The sequence below is a fragment of the Natator depressus genome, chromosome 14, assembly GCF_965152275.1.
Source record: "Natator depressus isolate rNatDep1 chromosome 14, rNatDep2.hap1, whole genome shotgun sequence".
NCBI lineage: Eukaryota > Metazoa > Chordata > Testudines > Cheloniidae > Natator > Natator depressus.
The window spans coordinates 43,163,234-43,184,518 of NC_134247.1; the positions used below are offsets into that span (position 1 = coordinate 43,163,234).

The following is a 21,285-nucleotide window of genomic DNA, read 5'->3' on the forward strand; positions in this document are numbered from 1 at the left end:
CTGGTCTCGGCTCTGCCCACTGGAGCTGTGTTTCCCCTTGTAGAAATACTGGAATCCGCCCGGGCTGGAGCACGGCTACCCGTACAGTGACTAGGCTACTCACCGCGGATGTGTGGAAAATCGTCGGGAGGGCTCGATCTTCTGCCTGAGCATCTGAAGCCCCCCTCCCCCTACCAGACCATGTTCTGGGTTCCCCCTTATGGCATCATCCCTTCATCTTAGCGTTACTGTTCAATGGTTAGAACAGGGTCGGGGGTGAGCAGCCGGACTCCTGGGTTCTATTCTCTCCTGTGGGAAAGGAGTGGGGTCTAGTGGTTAGAGCAGGGGGGATTGGGAGTCTGGGTTAGACCTGGGTTAGAGCAGGGGGGACTGGAGGGTTCTCTCCCAGCTCTGGGAGGGGAGTGGGATCTCGTGGGTAAGAGAAGGTGGGGCCAGGAGTCAGGACTCCTGGGTTCTATCCCCAGCTCTGGGACGGGGGTGGGTCTGGTGGGTTAGAGCAGGGCTTGTGTGACTGTAGGCAGGACTCTCTGCCTATCTGTGACTCAATTTCTGTCTGTTAAGGGTTAACAGGGTTCTGCTGGGGCACTGGGGCAAGCCTCGGGAGCCAGGGGACAGTGCCCCCCACCGAGCCCACTGCCCCACGCCCTGCAGTATGGCGCCACCTAGTGCCGCACTGGAGCATTGGCACCAGCGTTGACGGTGAGGGGAGAGCGCCCGTACCCTGCTCCCTGCAGCAGCCCATCTCCCCTCCCCACTCCCCTTATTTCCTGTGTTCAGTATTGCATAGCTCCACTGTCCCGGCCTTGGGAACCTGGGGCCAGTCCCAGGTTCCCATAAGGGTTCTGGTCTAGATTTCACAGCCTATAGGGGAGAAATCAGGGGATGACTGACGGCTGCTGTGTCTTTCACTGGAGCTCAGAGCCAGGCCCGGAGCTGCCATGAATAGCAAGGCAGGTTCTCTGCCAGGGCTGCTGGCCTTGGCTAACCCCCCCACTCCCACCCCGCCCCAGGTCTCCTCCCAGCCTGTGTCACCCCACATCGCCAAGGGATCCCTGACTCCTGCCCCGGAGCAGTCACGGCTGGGCCTATTATTAGTCTTGATTTGTATTATTATAGTCCCCCAGGAGCCCCCCTCATGGCCCAGGACCCCGGGGCGCTAGGTACTGTCCAAACACTGCACATAAAGACAGTTCCCTGCCCCCAACCGCTTCCTACACTGGGACACTAATTCTGGTCATAAATCCCTGGCGGTGTCCTGCTCTGTGAATCGCGCCTTGCACGGTTTCTGGGGTAATTGCATGTACGGCTTTCCTGCCCTGGATGATGCTGTCTGATGATCTGTTTCTAACTGTCTTGGAGATAAACAGCTAAACAGAGGACTGGGTGAGATCGACAGTCCTGGTTTCCTCCTAGAAAGAATAAAGGCAGGGCTGGATTAGGGCAGGCTGATCTTATCTTTAAGGCAGTGGGACATAGGTGAACCAGGTTTTAGTCTCACTTCTGCCTGAGTGACCTCGGGCAAATCATGACATCACCCAAACAGAGATCAGGGACCCGTTGTGCTGGGCGCTGCCCAGACCCACAGGGAGAGACAGGCCCTTCCCCAGCTGAGATCAGGGCCCTGTTGTGCCAGGCGCTGCACAGACACACAGGGAGAGTCTGGCCCTGCCCCAAAGATCTTACAAATTAAGTAGACCAGATATTTAATAATAATGGTAACAGATAAGGGAATTAATATTATCCCCATTTTACAGGTGGGGACAGACTCACAGAGAGATGCAGCGACTTGTCTGCTGTAAGTGCTCATTATTAGCACAATGGGCTCCTGGTCCATGACTGGGGTTCCTCGGCTCTACCCAGTAGGTGTCCTGTCTCTCACAGGCTGGGGAATTCCTCCCAGTGAGTCCAGCATGGAGCCCAGGGACCCGACTCCCTCCAGCACCATCTCATCTGCCAGCAAAGCCGTGATTTCCAGACTCTAAAAAACTGAGCTCTGTGAGTCAAGGAAAGGAAAGCAGTCGGGTCCCCACTACAGACGCCATGTTTCCTAAAGACCCTGCTCAAAACGAGCTGCCACTCAGAGCAGATTGTGTAGGTCTTCCGGTTATCATCCTCTCTCTCCCTTCTGGCAAGAGCAGAGAAATAACGAGCAATGCTGAGATTTAAATGATCCTCCTTAGCATCCAAATCAGCAACCATTCAGATGCCTGGGGCAGTCCCCCGCCCCCCAGAGCGATGGGCTCAGGCTCTCTGCAAACTCAGTCAGACGTCGGTTACACTCCGGCGCGTTTTCAAGGTTATCTCCCCAACTATAACAGCTGGAGACTTCCTTTGCGTCTGAACTGAAAGCTGAAGACCCTGGCCAGCAAACGAGAGAGGTTCTGAACTTTGGGACACGCTGCCTTCGAATGTAAACAAAACCCCACCCTTACCTGGGAAGTGTAGAACTAAAATCAGCACTGGGATTAGCCTGAGCACAGCCTGGGGTGAGTCTCGCCACGACTGCATGCTGAACACTGTACTTAGCCGAATGCTTCAAATCCTCAGGCATCTGCCAGGCACGTCCCGGTTGCAGGCAGTTTAAGTATTGTCCTGCCTCATCCTGTAAGTCACCCCGTCATGGAGGGAGACGACAGTTTATTATAGGGTGCAGGGATGTAGCATTTCAGGTTCGAGGGTGAGGACTGGAACAACTCCCTCTGGAGTAGTTTATTTTTGTCACGAAATAGCGAGGTTGGAGCCTCTGATCATGGACTTTCTCCGGCCACGCAGGTGCTTAGCGCAGGACAGGTTAGGACGGGGACACGGGGGAGTAACGAGGATGAGACAATGAGGGTGAATGTGATGGATGGGATAAAAGTGGAATGTAAGGTCCCAGTCTCCTTTCATCTACCCCGTTGTTACTCCACCAAGGTGGTCTAGTGATTGGGGGGTGGGGGGGCTGGGAGTTAAGACTCCTGGGTTCCATTTTCAGCTCTGGGAGGGGAGTGGGGGTTAGTGGTTTGACGAGGGGGGCTGGGGGCCAGGAATCCTGGGTTCTCTTCCCAGCTCTGGGAGGGGAGTGGGGTCTAGGGGTTACAGCAGGGGGGGCTGGGAGTCAGGACTCCTGGGTTCTCTTCCCAGCTCTCGGGAGTGGTGGCTAGGTTGGGAGTCCTGGGTTCTATTGCTGAGTCTGTGAGGGGAGGTGGATAAATGGTGAGTGCTGTGATTGCAAATGCCTGTGTTCTGATTTGGCTCTGCTGCTGACTTGCCATGTCACCCCAGTGCTCTGGGCCTCGGTTTCCACACCTGCAAAACCAAGATAACAACAACCACCCTCACCTCTCCCCACGCTGAATTCCTATTTGTGAAGTGCTTTTGAGATTCCCTGCATGCAAGAGGCCACCAGCATGGGAAAGTCTTTGTTCGCAGAAGTCCTGGTGAACCTGTGGAACTCACTGCTACATGATTGCACTGAGGCCAAGCACTTGGCAGGAGACAACAGTAAACGTGGACCTTGACACAGAGAATGAGAACAATTATGTGTGGCTACAAAAATACAAAAAATAAATCATATAAAATGATAATAATGAATTAACACCCCAGCCGCTAGTTATTAGGGGTCAGGAGGAAACGTCTCCCTTATGAGCTGGTTATTCCACAAATTACCATGAGGGGGCATGTGGTGCCCCTTCCTCTTAAGCAACTGATGCTGGCGAGCTGTCCGAGAGGCGACTGGGCTACGTGGACCATGGGTCTGATCCCATCTGGGGCTTGCTATGAAAGTCCCACCGGGCGCGAGACAACGAGGGAGCGGGTGATGCTCCGTCCCCTCCTCCTGGGTTCTCTGCCAATGGCTCCAGGACACACGGCGTGGCTACCGCGCCCTGTGCAATGACCAGTGCATCGCAGGCTACCACCTGTGTGTCTGCCCTCTCCCTCCAGCATGCTATCCCCCAGGTGTCCTCTTATTCTGAGATGCAAGGAGGACGGTTGTGTTACCTTTGCTGCAGGGAGGGGGTAGGGGTGGGGCTCAGCAGGGGGCTCACTCTCCCTTGGAAGTCTGCGTTGACCCCAGTGCCCCGGTGCAGCACTAGGGGGCGCTGTGCTGCAGGAAGTGGGGTGGGGATGGCCCAGCATGGGGCTCGCTCTCCCCTGGCAGTCAGCGTTGACCCCACTGCCCCGGTGCAGCACTAGGGGGCACTGTGCTGCCAGAAGCAGGGTGGGGCTCAGCAGGGGGCGCTCTGCCCTCACAGTTGGTGCTTATTGCAGTGTCCCAGTTCGGTGCTAGGGGGAGCTGTGCTGAAAGGGTGGGGGGCCCAGAGGAGGCACTTCTCCCTCACAGTCAGCGCTGACCCCAGTGCTCCATTGTGGCGCTAGGGGGCGCTGACCTGCACGGAGCGGGCTCGTTATGGGGTGCTCTTCCCTGGCAATCAGCGCTGACCCCGGCGCCCCCATACAGTGCTAGGGGGCTCTGTGCTGCATGGAGCAGGCTCAATAGGGGGCGCTCTCCCCTGGCAGTCAGTGCTAACCTCTCCCCCGCTACACATCACGCAGAGTCAAGGCAGGAAAAGACACTTTGTCCCTTAACAGTTAATGATGCTGGCTCCTGCCAGGCACAGTCACTGGTTTAATTACAGGCCAGGTAATAACCGGAGGAACTTGCAAAGGGAACGGCACGCTTTTTATAACCCCTCTGTGATCTCAGCCAGTGCGGAAGCAAAAATCTGGACGGTTCGGTTGCATTCCTAAACAGAGAGTCCGGCTTCTGGAGGGAGTCGCAAAGGAGCAATGCTTTAATCAGGACTCTGGGAATCGTTCCAAGACTGGCCATTCACAGCCGCTTGAGTTCATTTTCCTTTCGCGCCTTGTGTGATTTTTAAACTCGGAAATAAACCAGGGAGTGGAACCCAGGTATCCTGGCTCCTAGGCCCCAGCTGCTCTAACCACTAGCCCCCACTCCCCTCCCAGAGTTGGGATAGAACCCAGGAGTCCTGGCTCCCAGCCCCCCTGGTCTAACCACTAGCCCCCACTCCCCTCCCAGAGCTGGGGATAGAACCCAGGAGTCCTGGCTCCCAGCCCCCCGGTCTAACCACTAGCCCCCACTCCCCTCCCAGAGCTGGGGATAGAACCCAGGAGTCCTGGCTCCCAGCCCCTCCTGCTCTAACCACTAGCCCTCATTCTGGCCATCCTTGTTCCCAGTGTCTATGCAAATGCACTGAAAACCCTGGAGCTGCTTCTGGGCTTCCAGCCGGTCTCATTCCAACCTAATTCCACAGAGCTCGCTTCAAGGGATCTCAGAGGCTCCCTCCTTCTAGTGGGCAGAAGTGGGCATAAAACTCATACCCTGACGTCTAACGCCTTTAGCCTCAAACCTTGGCAGCCCAGAGGAAACCTCTTTCTTATAAGCGTTAGGAGAACAGAGAGACGAGGGTTTTTGGGTGCTGTGATGGTTTGTATTATGCAAGAAGCAGCCAGCTAACAGAACCATAGTTCCCTAAGGGAACTGGTAAGGAAAGAACGTCTTCTTATTGATTATTTACAACGACGGGGTTCAGCTCAAAAGTTTGACAAACTGCCATGAAGCCCGTGTGCCTACTGCTGAATTGTGGCTGCTTCTGGGGTGGGACAGCTGGGTAACACTCACACAGCGAGGCGGCACGGGGCTCGCTCGCCCGGTGCTTAACTGCAGCCACCTCTGGGGTGGGTTCGTGGAAGCCAATTAACAGCCACAAAGCAATGCTGCACATCAGGTATAGGACTCGCTGCATTGATAGTCTGCTCTGGCAGAGGCAGGACGCAGTACTGGGCTAGAGGGGGCCCGTTGTTCCAATCCAATGAAGGATGAACCCATCGGTCCGCTCCCATATGCGCCAGAGGTGGCATTAGCTGGGCCATTAATCTAAACTGGCAAGGGCAGATGGTGGGACCCCAGATTAAATGGACCATTGCTCCGATTCTGTATGGACCAGAGGTGGCATTTGAGATTAGATGGACCGGTCCCATATACTTTCCAATCTCCTTCATCCAGTTCCTGACACACCGCAATGCTGCGGTCTTCCCAAGGACAGTGCCCTCTGGAAACTGATTACCTCCGCTATTAAAGAGGGAAGCGTCTAGATGAGTGTCTTCCTCATACTCCATTGCAGCCTATGTGGGCATCTCACCCCGAGTCTCCTGCCTCCCTCCCGAGGTGGCACACTGGGGATCTGGGGGTACCCACCACAGAGAAGGATCTCAAGGGAATGAACTTGCCACTGACTCCGTTAAGGTGGCAGAGCTGATGGTAATGATCTTCACATAGCAGACAACCTGGAAGAGACACAAGGATGTCAGTGGTACAGCCTAGGTAATCAAGACTAGACTCCACTTCCCTCCCAGAGCTGGGGATAGAACCCAGGAGTCCTGCTCCCAGCCCCTCCCTCCCACACTCTAACCACTAGACCTCACTCCGCTCCCAGTCCAGAGCTGGAGAGAGAACCCAGGAGTCTTGACACCCAGCGCCCCTGCTCTAACCACTAGACCCCACTCCCCTCTCAGAGCTGGGGATACAATCCAGGAGTCCTGAGTCAGCAGTAAGCATGGGAGCTGGGGTAGGGAAAGGAGCTCAGACAGGGCATTCCCCAGATCCAGACACTGAGGGCCAGGCTGGCTTCCGAGGCATCAAGTGGCCCCGCGTGGCCCTTACCGCGACAATCCCGGTGAGCAGGCCCACGGTGACGAAGAGACAGAGCAAGCTGATGAGCCCCATGGACCGGTATGGCCAGGGGGTCCGGGGCGCTGCAGAAGGAGACAGCAGAATGGGTGAGAGGTTCCTTCCCCAGATGGGTGGAAGCCGAGGTATCAGCGTCCTGGCCAGGGGCTGGGCTGTCCTTGGGCTCATGCGTGGCTTCCCCGCCCAGCTAAATCCCTACAGTGATGCCCGCCACCATAGCAACAGGGTATCTCCCAGGAGACAGTAGCTATCATGGTACTGGGGCAGGGAGGCAATTGATTTCCCTCCCTCTCTCCCCCTAGGGCAGCCGGCTTGTGGGCTTTTCGGCTACTTACTGGGGGTGGTGGACTCTGCAGGGGCGCTGGTGTCTCCTGGGCCAACATGGTCATCTCCAGGGGTGGTGGCCGCAGTGTCGTCTCCACGGGCATCATCCCCATCAGCGCCCAGGGCAGCAGCAGCAGCAGGGTCTCCAGGGGTATCAGTGGCATCTCTGGTGCCGTCTGTGGTGGCAGGGACATCTCCAGGGACTGGGACATCTCCAGGGACTGTTGCATCTCCAGCGTCATCTGTGGTGGCAGTCGCATCTCCAGGGGCGGTGGCCCCTCCAGGGCCATTGGTGGTGGTGTCTCCAGGGACCGTGGGGGTGTGTCCATGGGCAGCCGTGGTGCTGATGTCTTCAGGGACTGTGCTATCCACAGGGGCAGCGCTGGTGGTGTCTCCAGGGACTGTAGCATCTCCAGGCATGGTGGTGGTGGTGTCTCCGAGGACCGTGGGGGTGTCTCCATGGGCAGCAGTGGTGCCGATGACTCCAGGAACTGTGGTATCTTCAGGGGCAGTGGTGATGGTGGTGTCTTCAAGTCTGTCAGCAGAGTCATTGTCATATCCAGAGGCATCAGTGTCTCCAGATATGGTCGTGGTGGTGGTGTTTCCAGGGTCAGTGGGGGTGGTGATGACCCTAGGAACCGCAGAGTCTCCGGAATCAGCAGTGGTGGTAGCATCTCCAGAGTCTGTGCTGTCTCGAGGGGTGGCAGTGGTGGGGGTGGTGTCTCCAGGGACTGCTGCATCTCCAGTGGTGGTGGTTATGGAGGTGGCATCTCCAGGGACAGCAGTGGTGGTGTCTCCAGGGATTGCAGCATCTTCAGTGGCAATGGTGGTGGTGGTGTCTCCAGGGACTGCAGCATCTTCAGTGGCAATGGTGGTGTCTTCAGGGACTGCAGGGTCTCTGGAGGCGGCGGTGGTGGTGGTGGTGTCTCCAGGGATTTCAGCGTCTCCAGGGGTGGCGGTGGTGGTGGTGTCTCCAGGGACTGCAGCATCTCCAGGGGCAGCGGTGATGGTGATGGTGATGGTGTCTCCAGGGGCAGTGTTGGTGGTGATGATGGAGTCTCCTGAGACTGCCGCATCTTCAGAAGTGGCAGTGATGGTAGTGGCATCTCTAAGGACTGCCGCATCTCCAGGGGTGACGGTGGTGGTGTCTCCAGGGACTGCAGCGTCTCCAGGGGCAGCGGTGATGGTGATGGTGATGATGTCTCCAGCGGCAGCGGTGATGGTGTCTCCAGGAGCAGTGTTGGTGGTAATGATGGAGTCTCCTGAGACTGCCGCATCTTCAGAAGTGGCAGTGATGATGGTGGCATCTCTAAGGACTGCCACATCTCCAGGGGTGGCTGTGGTGGTGGTGTCTCCAGAGACTGTGGTATTTCCAGGGGCAGTGGTGGTGTCTCCAAAGACTGCAGCGTCTCCAGGGGAAGCGGTGATGGTGGTGGTGATGGTGTCTCCAGGGGCAGTGTTGGTGGTGATGATGGGGTCTCCAGAGACTGCCGCATCTTCAGCAGTGGCAGTGACGGTGATGGCGTCTCCAGGGGCAGCTGCATCTCCAGGGATGGTGGTGGTGTCTCCAGGGACTGCCACATCTCCAGGGGTGACGGTGGTGGTGTCTCCAGGGACTGCAGTGTCTCCCGGGGCAGCGGTGATGGTGATGGTGATGATGTCTCCAGGGGCAGCAGTGATGGTGTCTCCAGGGGCAGTGTTGGTGGTGATGATGGGGTCTCCAGAGACTGCCGCATCTTCAGCAGTGGCAGTGATGGTGATGGCGTCTCCAGGGGCAGTTGCATCTCCAGGGGTGGTGGTGGTGTCTCCAGTGACTGCCACATCTCCAGGGGTGATGGTGGTGGTGTCTCCAGGGACTGCAGCATCTCCAGGGGCAGCGGCGATGGTGAAGGTGATGATGTCTCCAGGGGCAGCGGTGATGGTGTCTCCAGGGGCAGTGTTGGTGGTGATGATGGAGTCTCCAGAGACTGCCACATCTTCAGAAGTGGCGGTGATGGTGGTGGTGTCTCTAGGGACTGCCACATCTCCAGGGGTGGCTGTGGTAGTGGTGTCTCCAGAGGCTGTGGTATTTCCAGGGGCAGTGGTGGTGTCTCCAAAGACTGCAGCGTCTCCAGGGGAAGCGGTGATGGTGTCTCCAGGGGCAGTGTTGGTGGTGATGTTGGGGTCTCCAGAGACTGCCGCATCTTCAGCAGTGGCGGTGATGGTGATGGCGTCTCCAGGGGCAGTTGCATCTCCAGGGGTGGCGGTGGTGTCTCCAGTGACTGCCACATCTCCAGGGGTGACGGTGGTGGTGTCTCCAAGGACTGCAGTGTCTCCCGGGGTGGCGGTGGTGTCTCCAGGGCCTGCCGCATCTCCAGGGGCAGCGGTGATGGTGATGGTGACGGTGTCTCCAGGGGCAGTGTTGGTGATGATGATGGAGTCTCCAGAGACTGCCACATCTTCAGAAGTGGCGGTGATGGTGGTGGTGTCTCTAGGGACTGCCACATCTCTAGGGGTGGCTGTTGTGGTGGTGTCTCCAAGTACTCCAGCATCTCCAGGGGCAGCAGTGGTGGTGTCCCCAGGGCGTATGGTGTCTCCAGGGGCGGTGGTGGTGGTGGTGTCTCCAGAGACTGTGGTATCTCCAGGGGAAGCAGTAGTGGCAGTGGTATCTCCAGGGTGTGTGGTGTCTCCACAGGTGGTGGTTGTGGTTTCTCCAGGGACTTTAAAGTCTTCAGGGACTTCAGCATCTCCAGGGGTGGCAGTGGTGGTATCTCCAGAGACTGTAGCATCTCCAGGGGCAGTGCTGGTGGCAGTGATGGGGTCTCTAGGGACGGTAGCATCTCCAGGGTTCATGGTGTTGATCGTGACATCTCCAGGGACTATGCTGTCTTCAGGGGTGATGGTGTCTCTAGGGGCAGTGGCATCTCCAGGGGCTGTGGTGTCTCCGAGGACGGCAGTGGTGATGTTGTCTCCAGGGGCAGTAGGGGTAGCTCCTGCGTCTCCAGCTTCAGTTGCGGTGGTGCTGGCGTTGCCAGGGGCAGCAGCACTGGCGTCTCCAGAGGCGGTGGTGTCCTCGGGGGTGGCAATGGAGGTGTTGGCGTCTCCAGGGGCAGAGGCAGTGACGTCAGCGTCTCCAGGGGTACGGGTGTAGGTGCAAGTGTCTCCAGGGGCAGTGGTGTTTCCTGGAGCATCGGAAATGTCTCCAGGGGCATTGGTGGCATCTCTGGGGGCATTAGCGGCATCTCCAGGGCAGGCAACGATGGTGTCGGCGTCTCCTCCAGGAACGGTGATGTTGTCTCCAAGGGTGGCGGAAGCAACAGTGTCTCTCGAGATACTGGTGACAGCCATGGTGTCTCCGGTGCCGGTGGCATCTCCGGGGGCTGTGGTGGTCTCTCTGGAAACAGTGAGGCTCCCTTGAGTGCCCTCAGCTGCTGAGGCAGTGCCCCGGCCTGGGGTCTCTGTGCCCCCAAAGGGAGTGGTCCGACCCTGGGTCGCGCTGGCCTCAGGGCCAATGGCCACAGCAGAGGTGGTGGTCTTCCTGGGAATGCTGCTGTCCCTAGGGGTGCCAGGCTGCCCCAGAGGACTGGGCTGGCTGGGAGCAGTTGGCTTGGCCAGGGTATTGCTGCTCCAAAAGAGGTCAGCCATACAAGGGGTTGCTGTCTGGATAAGGATGCTGGTCTCACTGGGGACAGTGGTCTCACTAGAGATAACCGTCTCTCCAGGCGTAGGGGTGGCCTCAGAGGGAGAGGTGACAGTGTCTCCAGGAGCTGCAGCATCGGTGAGGTCTCCAGTGATGGTGTCCCTCAGAGCGGCGGTGACATCTCCAGGGGCAGTGTCTCTGGGGCCGGGGCTGGTGTCTCCGGGGACAGTGACATTATCACCTCCAGGAGCAATGGCTGTGTCACCAGGGGCAAGAGTGGCATCTCTGGGGGCAACAGTGGCATCTCCGGGGGTGATGGTGGAATCTTCAGGAGCAACGGTGGCATCTCCAGAGGCGATGGCTATGTCTCCGGGGGCGATGGCTGTGTCTCCAGGGGCGATGGCTGTGTCTCCGGGGATGACAGCGGCGTCTCCAGGGGTGACGGTGGCATCTCCAAGGGCAATGGTTGTGTCTCCGGGGTCGACGGCTGTGACTCCGTTGGTGGGGGCGGCACCATCGTCTCCAGGGATGGGACTAATGCTTCCATTGGTGCTAGAGCTGTCATCGTCTCCGGGGGCGACGGTGGCATCTCCATCTCCGAGGACAGGGCTGATGTGTCCGTCTCCAGAGGCAGAGTCATCGTCTCCAGGGATGGAGCTGATGAGTCCGTCGGTGCTGGCGCTGTCATCGTCTCCGGGGGTGACGGTGATGGTGGCAGTGTCTACAGTGGCACTGGAAGCATCATTGTCTTCAGGTTGGAGCATGGCAGCGTCTGCATCTCCAGGTATGATTGTACCATCCCCAGGAGCTGTGGGGTCCCCATGGGAGGTGGTCTCCCTGGGCTTAGCAGTGGGGTCCCCGAGGTCGGTGGTCCCATCAGCCCTAGCGCCGTCCCCAAAGCTCACTGCCCCGTTCACACCATGAGGAAGGCTGTCTCTCCCAGCATGGACGTATCTCCCCAATCTACCAGCCGTGTCCATGGTCCTGTGAGTCAGACCTTGCTCAGCAGCGATGGGACTGCAGTGGAACAAAACCAAAATGCAGAAGAAGACAGGTCACGGTGGGAAACATTCTTGTACCATATCCCAGCCTTGGGCACTGGTTAGTCCTGCCAGCGTTGGGGTTGGCCTCAGCTCGAGAGCTGGTTAGGAAACATACCCACTTTTCGGCACAAATTCAAATACCGAAATATCACAGTTTTGGGGCCAAAATCTTTCAGTTTTCAGAAGTTTGGTATTTTTGGTGAAAAATCTGAACTCTGCAGAAAAAAAGACACTTTTGGCCAAAAAATCTATTCATTTAATCGAAAACTCCGTGTTCAAAACTTTGCCTCAGCGGAGGACTAATAATTGCTAAAAGACTCGAGCTACAAAAATGGAAATCCACAAAGCAACCAACAGTTACAAATTGGAGCATAGACATCTTGAGCTTAACCACCATGGAAAGAACTGTAACAGAAACACCCAAGAAAAAGTCTCAAACCATTCACATTGTATTGAATCAACCGTTTTCAAATACAGTGAAAGTTAGGCAGCAAACAGTTAACACATTAGGAGAAGTTTAGGTAAAGTTTGTTTGCGTTTGTTTACAAATGTATCTATAAAAAATGTAATAAAAAGTTAAAACTCAATTTTCTATTTAAAAAACAGTTCAGCTGGAAAATTTGTGACCAGGAATTGAATTAACATGCGCCTAACTGCTAGGGCTAGGAAACAAATAAAAATAAAAAATGACTTTCATTGCCATTTTGATGTCTTGAATTTGTCACTGAAAAAGTTTCAACATGGACCTGTTTTTCCTTTGAGTACATTATTAAATGGTTTCAGAATAGGCCATTTTTTCAGCTGATCACTGGTTTTAAAAGGGCTCTTACGGATAGCTGATGACTGATGCTGTTTTCTTTCAAATTTTTCGAGAAAACGTTTTTGGTTTTTTAAAAAAAAAAGAATTTTGTCCTAGTGAAAAACAAAGTGTCAAAGATTTTGTGTGAAAAATTTTGTTTACAAAAGGAGCACTCTTTAGATCACAAAAAGATCTTTTTACATGAAATATTTCGACTGGTCCTACTCATTTCAAACCCCCAATAATGAAGAGTTGTAGGAACGTATGAAGGGCAAAATGCCTGTGTCATACAGAACTCTGCATAGAGCTGTGTAGCTCTTTCTCGCTGATTCACCCTGGTATCAGACCAGGGGCATTCTGTTATTTATCAATTCATTACCTCCCAGCAGGAATATAACAACAGGATTGGAAGGACTCTCTCTGGCAGAGGGAAATCTAGCGGCACTGGCAGAGTAGCCCAGCAAGGAAAAATAAATAAAAGCCCAGGAACAGACAATTCCAGTAAATGGGAGGAGATTTATGTTATTTAAATTAGCAATAATGGTGAATCCCAGAAAAGGGGAAAGTTTTGCCCCATAACAGTGTGTCTTAAGAGCAGGTGTACATACACAGATACAGAGAGAAAGAGTTGGATTATATACTCCGATTTTTAATTTTAAATAATAAGGAAGTGCCCAGACACTACAGTGATAGATAGATAGATAGATAGATAGATAGATAGATAGAGGGTGTTTGGGGATGGATAGATGGGGTGTGGGGGGATAGCTAGCTAGCTAGCTAGATAGATAGATGGATGGGGTGTATGGGGGATAGATAGATAGATAGATAGATAGATAGATAGAAAGGGGGTATATGGGGATAGATAGATGGGGTGTGGGGGATAGATAGATAGATAGATAGATAGATAGATAGATAGATAGATAGATGGGGTGTATGGGGATAGATAGATGGGGCGTGGGGGGTAGATAGATAGAAAGAAAGGGGGTGTATGGGGATAGATAATAGATAGATAGATAGATGGGGTGTGGGGATAGATAGATAGATAGATAGATAGATAGATAGATAGAAAGGGGGTGTATGGGGATAGATAGATGGGGTGTGGGGGATAGATAGATAGATAGAAAGGGGGTGTATGGGGATAGATAGATGGGGTGTGGGGGATAGATAGATAGATAGAAAGGGGGTGTATGGGGATAGATAGATGGGGTGTGGGGGATAGATAGATAGATAGATAGATAGATAGATGGGGCGTGGGGGGTAGATAGAAAGAAAGGGGGTGTATGGGGATAGATAATAGATAGATAGATAGATGGGGCATGGGGGGTAGATAGATAGAAAGAAAGGGGGTATATGGGGATAGATAATAGATAGATAGATAGATAGATGGGGTGTGGGGGGTAGATAGATAGATAGATAGATAGATAGATAGAATCTAAGTGGAATGAAAAGATGGAAAGCTAGCTAACCAGCTTGATTAAATTAGGATCCAGGGGGAATGGACAGACAGACACAAGTATATTAGGATCCAGGGGGAGGTGGGGTTAGACAGACAGACAGACAGACCAGAGTATATTAGGATCTAGGGGGACAGACAACCAGACAAAGTATATTCAGATCCAGGGGAGATCAGACAGACAACAGTATATTTGGATCCAGGGTGATTAGACAGACAGACAGGAGTCTAGCAGGGCCTAGAGGACTTGGACAGACAAATGGATAGTAACAGAGGGGGGATACATAAAGGGGGGATACATAGATGGAGGGACAGTGACAGATAACATTAAGATCTGGCGATAGATACTTTCCGTTTCCCTCTGGCGTTCAGTCCAGCGGAGCTGGGGAAGTAGGGCAGTCTCTGGGCTGTGTCACCAGGAGCCAGTCGATTGTGCCTGCCTTGTTACTATTTAAATCAAACTTGCTCGTCAGGGGGACGTTAAACCAATTATCTCCAGGATCCTGCTTTTTGTCCCAACGTCCCTGTCAAGGACGGAAGAAATAACCCTCTCCTTTTTGGAGCAAATGATATTGGGGATGGGGCCAGCTGAAGTGACAGTCAGCCCTGGGGGCTGTCGGTACCTGGCAAGGAGAGGGAGTAGGTTGTAGGGGTGGGGGTTCTATCCCTGCTCTGAAATGGGAGTGGGGCCTACTGGTTATAGCGGGGGGGGGGTGCTCGGGAGCTGTGGATGGCTGGATGGAGGGACTGAGCTATGGTAGATGGATGGAGGGAGCTATGGCTAGAGGGATGAATGGATAGAGGGATGAATGGATGGAAGAGCAATGGTCGATGGATGGAGGGAGCTATGGATGGATGGATGGAAGAGCTATGGGTAGATGGATGGAGGGAACTACGGATGGATGGATTGATAGAGGGATGGATGGATAGAGGGAGGAGCTATGGGTAGATGGATGGAGGGAGCTATGGATAAAGGGAGCTGTGGTGTGGATAGATAGACAGAGGGTGCTCTGGCTGGATGGCTGGAGCTGTGATTCATGGCAGATTCAATGGTGTTGCCCCAGACAGAGCAAGAGCAGAATCCCCCTGTCTACACAAACCCCGACAAATGGCATCCCCCCGACAGCCCTGCAGGGGAGCAATTCGACACCCTTCTCCCCATTCACAGGTGGGGAAAGCAAGAGCGGCTGCCCCAGACCCGGCTGGATCCCTGGCCTCTGCAGACCAATGGGCAGCTTTCTATTGAGTTCCCTGGGCTCTGGGTCAGGGCCAGTCCTTCCAGACACTTAGCACAGGGGACTCAGTGTCTCTCGACGGTGCACGACCATCGAGCAGGAGAATTGGACTGTGTGGCTCGCTGTACTTTTCGGCTGCTGCTGACTCCTGGAGAGAGAACGACTTGACTAAAGATTTTATAGGATGGAGGAAAATTTGGCCACACCACACAGGTGTGTCCCTGCTAAAAATTGATACACTGGGGTAGTTACACATAAACCAACCAGGTGATGCTGGAAGGCGAGCAAAATGTCCCCAACAAAGCAAACAAATTAAAATGCCGTTTCCCTCCCTGATGGGGTGGAAACCTGCCTGAGACATGAAGGCAGAATAAGCTGGTGCTTGTCTGGTGGCTCTTTATAGTTTCAGGTTTGAAACTATGTTTTTTCTGTCATTTCATCGCAGAAATGCAGCTGTCTCTGGGGTGTGGTGCTGCTTAACAGCCGCACTACACAGAGATCACTCGCCCACTGCCAAGAGGCAGCCACCTCTGGGGTAGGACACAGCTGCTGTTGAACAGCTGCACTCCACAGAGATCGCTCAGCCAGCACTGAGATGCGGCCACCTCTGGTGTGGGACAGCAGTTTAGCAGCTGCACAGCGATGCTGCTCAGGCTCATCTGACAGTCATTGAAATGTAGCCACCTCTGGGGGCAGGGCAGCTGGGTAACAGCCGGACAGCAACACTGCAGAGGAATCCCTCACTGGACCCTGAGATGCAGCCACTTCTGGGGTGGGGCACAGCACTTAATTCATCGCTGCGCAGCAAAAGTATGGCTAATCCAGCCACTTCTGGCGTGAGTTGCAAGTTTACCAGCTGTACCGCAGTGCTGCTCTCGTCCTGTCGGTGCTGAGAACTTGCAGCTCATGTCACACAGGTCACCGAACCTTCCCGCAACAGCTAGTTTCCAAATTGGAGCTGGCGCCCTCTAGAGGAGAAAAGCCCCGTCTCTCATTCCCCACCCCCGCTAAGCTCTCTGGGCCCTGTGATATGGGGCTAGATCAGAGTTCGCACCCTCGCAAGGCTGAAGACCCTGTATCCCATTCCCTACCCTCCTAAGCCAGCCAATACCCATCTGGGGCAGGAGCAGACACAGTGCCCCCTGGAAGGGAAAGCCCCATATCCCATTCTCTACCCAGCAAAGTCCATCATCACGCTGTTATCCAGGATATCTGTGGTTGGCATTAATCTTCCTGTAGCAGTAAAAATGAAATAAACCCACCCTGCAGCTGCCCTGACTAATCCCTTAATTGCCAATTACCATCATCACCAAGGCTCTTATTTACAAAGGCGGCCTCCCCTTCCCTCTGCGGCAATTGCTTCCTCCTCTCAGCTAAGCACTACCAGGCCTGTTTGAAGCTTGGATGGGAGACCCAGAGGTTTACAGCGTGTCGGGCCTGGGGAGTCGTGTTCATTTCAGAGCAGCTCCCCAGTTGCTGTGAGCCCCTCCTGAGGTCCCTCCCACCCCTGATATTCAGTGATATTCTATTAATACTGCGGTGGCGGGACTCACAGACTTTAAGGCCAGACGAGACCATTGTGATCATCCCGTCGAACCTCCGGCCCATCCCAGGCCACAGAATCGCGCCCAGCCACTCCTGTGATAGACCCCTAACCTCTGGCTGAGTTACTGGTCCTTGAATCATGATTTAAAGACCTCAAAGTACAGAGAACCCACCGCTGACACTGGTTTAAACTTGCAAGTGACCCGTGCCCCATGCTGCAGAGGGAGGCAGGAAAAAAACCCCAACAACCATGGTCTCTGCCAATCTGACGTGGGGAAAATTCCTTCCTGAGCCCAAATGTGGTGATCAGTTAGTCCCTGAGCATGTGGGCAAGACCCAGCAGCCAGACGCCCGGGAAAGAATTCTCTGTAGTAACTCAGAGCCTTCCCCAGCTAGCGTCCCATCACCGGCCATTGGGGGATATTTGCGGCTAGCAGACACAGATCGGCTACATGCATGGGGATGGGCATTGCTTGGCTGCTGCTTTTAACCATAGGTCGGGGGAGTGCACAGTTCTGTGCCCCCACTGATTGGAGGCCCCCCCTTTGCCCATGCCCCTGCCATAGGTGCTGGAACTAGGGGTGCGGCTGCACCCCTGGCTTGAAGTGGTTTCCATCACATCCAGGGTTTGCAGTTTGGTTCAGTGGCGCTCAGCACCCCGCACTGTACAAATTGTTCCCGCCCCCCCCTGCTTTTAGCTGGGTGTCCTGGCCAAATACTGGCTCTGATGGATACAGGAGTAAATGCTGGTGGCTGTAACCCACATGTGAAAGCGTCTCCCCCTGGTGGTGGTCCCCGCAACTACAAGATTGCTTTTGAAAGTCCTCTGGGGCAGTGAAGAAAATTGTTGATGCCCGTGACCCACGGAGCTGGGGATGAGGGTTTTGGGGTGTGGGAGGGGCTCTGGGCTGGGGCAAGTTGTTGGGTTGCAGGAGGGGGCCAGGGCTCTGGGCTGGGGGTGAAGGCTCCGGCGTGAGGCCAGGGATGAGGGGTTTGGGGTGCAGGAAAGGGCTCTGGATTTGGGGGGGGGGCTCAGGGCTGGGACAGGGGATTGGGGCTTGGGGTTAGGGCACAGGCTTACCTCGGGTGGCTCCGGGTCAGTGGCACAGCAGGAGTGCTAAGGCAGGCTTCCCAGCCAATGGGAGTGCAGCACAGGTGCTCAGGGTGAGGGCAGCGCGTGGAGCCCTGTGGCCCCCCCGCCTAGGAGACGGACCTGCTGCTGGCTGCTTCCGGGGCGCAGAGTGGTGTCAGAACAGCTAGGGACTAGCCTGCCTTAGCCAGACAGCACCACCAATGGGACTTTTAATGGCCCGTTCCGCAGTGCTGACCAGAGCCACCGCGACCCAGTGCCTTACATTCCATGACCCAGTACTGGCTCAAGACCCGCACTTTGAAAACCACTGCTCTAGGGGACATCTGCATCTTTAGGTGCCTAAATAGCTTTGGAAATCCAGCCCTTATTATATTCTTGTCCTTAAGCAATAGGGGATTGTGCTAAAGGTCGGAGGTTCGAATCCTGCTGGTGAACGTACTGCATGTGTGCAGACATGGTCCCAAGTGCATTAACATAGTGCCGTCGTGTCCTACCCCAGAAGCAGCTGCACTTCGTTACCAAGACTACACGCCATGCTGCTGTGTGGCCATTATCCAGCTGCCACACCCCAGAGGTGGCTGCATCTCAGTGCTGGGTAAGTGATCCCCATGCAGCATTGCTGTACGGCTGTTGTCCACCTGCCCCATTCCAGAGGTGGTGACATATCAGGGCTGGCTGACTGTGCGGTTACCCCAGAGGTGGCTGCATTTCAGCCCTGCCTGAGCGATCCCTCAGCAGCCTCGCTGTGCGGCTGTTACCCAGCTAAGTCACCCCCAGAGGTGGCTGCATTTCATTGTCAGGACAACAGTCTCTGTGCAGCTGTTACCCAGGTGCCCCACCCCAGAGGCTGCTGCATCTCAGCGCTGGGCGAGCAATCTCTGTGTGGCTGGCATCCAGTTGCCCCAGCCCAGAGGTGGCTGCATCTGAGCACTGGGCAAATGAGTCCTGTAAAGCTGTACCCAGTCCATCCCAGTCTGGGTCAGGGCCTTTTTGGCAATACAGGAAAGCCGTGATTTCCTTGCCACGGGCTCTTCCCCTTTTCCGGGGCTCACTGAATCCAGATCAAGCTGCCTTTGTTATTAATGGACTTTGCAGTGTGGAATAACCGTTCCCAGCTCCCTGCTGCCACGCAGCAAAGGGGCCCAGTCCCTGTCCATCCATGAGGGGTTAAATTCCCTGCCATACGCCCATCTGCCCTCTAGAGGGCATTACCACCTCCTAATGCTGGCACCGGCGGGATTTCCATTGACATCCCAGCCCCAGGCCAGTCGAAGCCCTTTGCTTAGTGCTGCCACCTGCAGGATGGAATGGGAAATGCACGCAGCTGTTTGCCATAAGCTCTATACTGCAAAGAGCTGAGGTGGGGCTTCCCGCTGAATGCAAGTGTCTTTGGGAAATGAAAGCTGGGAGACAGAATTCCCGGGTTCTGCTCTAGGCTCTGGAAGGGGAGTGGGGTCTCCAGCTTACAGCAGGGTGAGGAGGGGGCTAGGAGTCAGGACTCCTGGGGTCTCTTCCCACAGCTGGGTGCGGAGAGTTCTCTCACAGTGCTGGGACTCAGGATCCCTGAAATCCAATCCCAGCTTTGCCACCGACTCCCTCTGTGACCATGGGCAAGTCACTGGATCTCTCCGGGACTCAGTTTCCCCACCTAAAAATGGTGGTGATAATCCATCATTTGTCTATTTACACTGTGAGTAGTTTGGAGAAGGGACCGTCTCTCGCTGTGTGTCTGTGCAATGCCCGGCCCAACGGGGCCCTGATCTCAGCTGGGCCAGGGGCTGTCTCTCCCTGTGTGTCTGGGCAGCGCCTGGCACGACGGGGCCCTGATCTCAGCTGGGGCAGGGACGGTCTCTCCCTGTGTGTCTGGGCAGCGCCCGGCCCAACGGGGCCTTGATCTCCGATAGGTCATATAGGTGCTATGGTAACATAAACCGTAATAATAACGAGGCGATCAATTACTACAGCGACAGGCATCGAGATGGAAGAACTAGGATATCTCTAGGGGTTTGTTGACACAGATTTCTGCAGCAGCCCCGCTGCAGTGCTTAGCGAAGACTCTACCTACCCCGCTGGGAGGGCTTCTCCCACCTCCTCCGTGAGAGGCACCTCCCTCCCCTCGACACGGCGCTGTCTACGCCAGGGGTTAGGTCTATATAAGGGTTGAGTTTGGTCACAGTAGAAGCAAGGGGAGGTTCGATGGGGAAACAGTGGGCGGAAAGGAGCCCATATACAAAAAACCAGCCCCCGCCCCCTGACGCCTAGACTTCAATTGTGTTAGCCAGGAGGGGTCTCTTGTGGGTCGTCTCCCCCCAAGTTCTCCCAGCGTTTAACAGCCCGGCCAGCTGGGACCCTCCCTTGGGCGGGGAGGACGCCGTGTGTGTCTCTGTCCCCCTTGCGGCTGTCTTTCTTCCCGGCCGGTCCCTCTCGCTCGGAGCCACGTGCGGGTTACACGCAGACCGACCGACAGCCAAACCAATTTCTCTCAGGCGGGCAGCGTTTGTCAGCTTCTGGTGGCCGCCTGCCCCACTTCCCAGCCCTAGAGAAGGGGATGTCATGGGTGGCGCATGACCCTCCTGTTTGGGGAGGCTAGCCCCCAGCCCCGCCCCTTCTGCCCGAGACCCCGCCCCTCCCCCCCGCCGGAGCCCTGGGAGCCCCCCACTGCGGCCAGAGGAGCCCCAGCCCCAGCCGCCCAGAGCCCCAGCCACCAGCCTCCCTGCCCCAGCTGGGCTGCTTGACCACCCCCAGCCCTGGAAGGCTGGGTTGCCCCAGCGCCGGGCAGCCCGAGGACTGGCCCCAGCCGCTCCGAGTGCCAGGCTGCTGGCCGGCCCGCCCTAGCCCAGCCCCTGGCTGCTTTGGGGAAGAGAAACAGCCCGGGCTGGGGCCACAGGGGAAGAGCGGGAAGCAGGAGGGGGGCTCGGGGTGGAGCGTGGGAAGGGCCACGCCTGGCTCTTTGGGGAGGCTCAGCAGCCCATGGCCTGCGATACCTGCTGCTCATGGGGGATGTCCAGGTTGGACCCACAGCTCCTGCTGTGTGAGCAGTCCAGGCGTCTCTCGGTGCTTACGAGGAGCAGTGTGACGCCAGCTTCCTGTAGAGACCTTACATGGCACCTTTTGGCGAGCTAGGATAGAGAGAGCAGACCCACGGCATCCCGGGAACTCGTACCCCCCTCTGGCCCTCTGCCACAGACGGGTCACAGATAGGGCTGGGGTTATGGGCTGTGTCCCTGTTACCGGGTGGGGTCAGGTATGGGGGATTTGTAACCCATTAGTTCCTTTTATTATCCATTTATTGTTGTGGTGTGTGATGTTATGATTTATACACTGTTACATATAATTAATGTATGCTAAGTAGATTTAAGTTGTAGGGTCACAGAAATATAAGTCTGATTAGGATTTAGGAGTGATAAGTATGCAGAAGTACATTACACAAGAATGAGGGGTCACCCAATGAAATTAACAGGCAGCAGCAGGGTCAAAACA

At 55.4% G+C, this 21,285-nt stretch overlaps 2 protein-coding genes across 2 annotated transcripts in view; both read right to left on the reverse strand.

The window, feature by feature from the left end:
* LOC141998060 (E3 ubiquitin-protein ligase TRIM39-like) overlaps positions 1 to 21,285 on the reverse strand; it is a 28,617-nt gene that overhangs the window by 564 nt on the left and 6,768 nt on the right. The gene's annotated exons all lie outside the window — the stretch shown is intronic.
* Positions 5,381 to 20,879, reverse strand: MUC22 (mucin 22). The gene is made up of 4 exons (XM_074971778.1): positions 20,790 to 20,879; positions 7,030 to 11,654; positions 6,668 to 6,759; positions 5,381 to 6,291 (listed from the first exon to the last, which is right to left on the reverse strand). The coding sequence occupies exons 1-4, from the start codon at positions 20,798 to 20,800 to the stop codon at positions 6,217 to 6,219; spliced, it is 4,803 nt and encodes a 1,600-aa protein (XP_074827879.1). The 5' UTR covers positions 20,801 to 20,879; the 3' UTR covers positions 5,381 to 6,216.